Source organism: Halyomorpha halys, unplaced genomic scaffold (assembly GCF_000696795.3).
Source record: "Halyomorpha halys isolate HHAL.00 unplaced genomic scaffold, Hhal_1.1 Scaffold893.1, whole genome shotgun sequence".
Taxonomy (NCBI): Eukaryota; Metazoa; Arthropoda; class Insecta; order Hemiptera; family Pentatomidae; genus Halyomorpha; species Halyomorpha halys.
Genome location: NW_027114935.1, coordinates 202,297 through 203,881, shown reverse-complemented (window position 1 = coordinate 203,881; position 1,585 = coordinate 202,297). Strand labels below are relative to the sequence as shown.

Here is a 1,585-nt window from a genome sequence, read left to right as displayed (position 1 = left end):
AATCATAGGCGATATATGAATTTTTTTTATGAGAAGAATTTTTAATTATTGAAGATTATTAAAAATGGAAAAAAACCATACAACCAAAAATGTTTTAATCTCTCTCTCTCTCAAATAATAATCCAATAATTAACTTCAAGGTGGCCTTGGCTTGAAGAGATCGAGACTGGAGTCATCTGGACTAGCCGCTTATCCTGGAGGTCCTGGACAGTCTATATTGTTCTTCTTTATCAGTATGATCGGTGCTGTTGCACTTTTCACTTTCTTTATCATCCATTACGAGAGGGTGTAAGTTTTATGTTCTTTATAAACTCTTATTGAACCATAAAAGTTCAATTAAGTTTAACTGTAATTAAAAATTGCGATTACTTTGGTTCAACAAATAAAAGTAATTTGCAGTTGTGATCACAATTACAGTGGTTCATGAAGAAGTAAATTTTTTTTTTTTTTAAATCTTTATTGAAATTTACAACTGTATATTATATAATACATTCAGTAACTTTGATCATAGTTAACATGGGGTGTTACAGGCGTGTAGAGAAACTACCCATAAGTAGAACTCTAGAAAGTAAAATTAGAAATCAAAATGGTAATTTGATTTTCGAAGTTTTCAATTACGTTAATTAAAAAGTAAATGTAATTTTACTTGCAATTACTTTTTACAAGATACTGGTTCGTAGTTCACTAAACTACAAAAATGACAAGGAAAATCAAAATAACTTGTGCAGTGGTTCCTCAAACACATGTAACTATATAATTACAATTTAAATATATATAGTCTTTATCATTTAAAAAAAAAGTTTCAAAAAATAGAATATTAAAATCAAAGATTTTATTTTAAAAAGTTTAATTAAAAGGTTTATTTAAAATAGTTTAATTTACCATGTATTAATTGTCCGTATAAAATTTCGATTTTTTTTTCTTAAACATTTTATAATTTTGATATATCGATTACAAAAGATCGGACGAGTGTCCATATGCTTGGATATTCAACATAGAAAAAAAGTATTGATAATCATTTAAAAAAAGTTGATTATTAATAGAAAAATCTGAATATTGAACACAGATATCGCCGCCAACCTTTGGTTTAAATATATTTCTCTCCCTTCATTTATAAATACTGCTGACCGGCTATTCCGATTGGTATTGCGGTATAGTGTCTAAAGAATTTGAAGGGACGATACTAATGTTTTAATTTTTAAGGCTAATTTACTTTTCAAATTCGGTATTGATAGTCAAGTGATATTAGGATGATTAAAAAAAAAATAATTTATTGAAAAAATAAAAAATCCTAATTAAAAAAAAAATACAACAATCGATCTTTATTATTTTTATTTAAAATGAATTAGAATTATTTTGATAATGATTATACGATTTAGATTTTTTATTTTATTTTATTGCTAATCAGCAATAATTAATCACATTAATTAAAATATAAAGGGAAAACATTATTATTCTCCTTATATTATTTTTTTTGGATTCACTTTTTTATTTTAAATTTTTGAATTATTTTTAAAATTTAATTAAATATGCCCATTACTTATTTTCTATTTTAATAGATAAGAGGTGATTAAGGTAATGTAAT

General features: G+C 24.5%; 1 protein-coding gene across 1 annotated transcript in view; it reads left to right on the top strand.

Moving 5' to 3' along the window:
- Amnionless (amnion associated transmembrane protein) overlaps positions 1-1,585 on the top strand; it is a 30,944-nt gene that overhangs the window by 26,201 nt on the left and 3,158 nt on the right. The window contains exon 4 of the mRNA XM_067052025.1: positions 141-288. Coding sequence (XP_066908126.1) covers positions 141-288 — 148 coding nt within the window. The remainder of the gene's footprint in view (positions 1-140; positions 289-1,585) is intronic.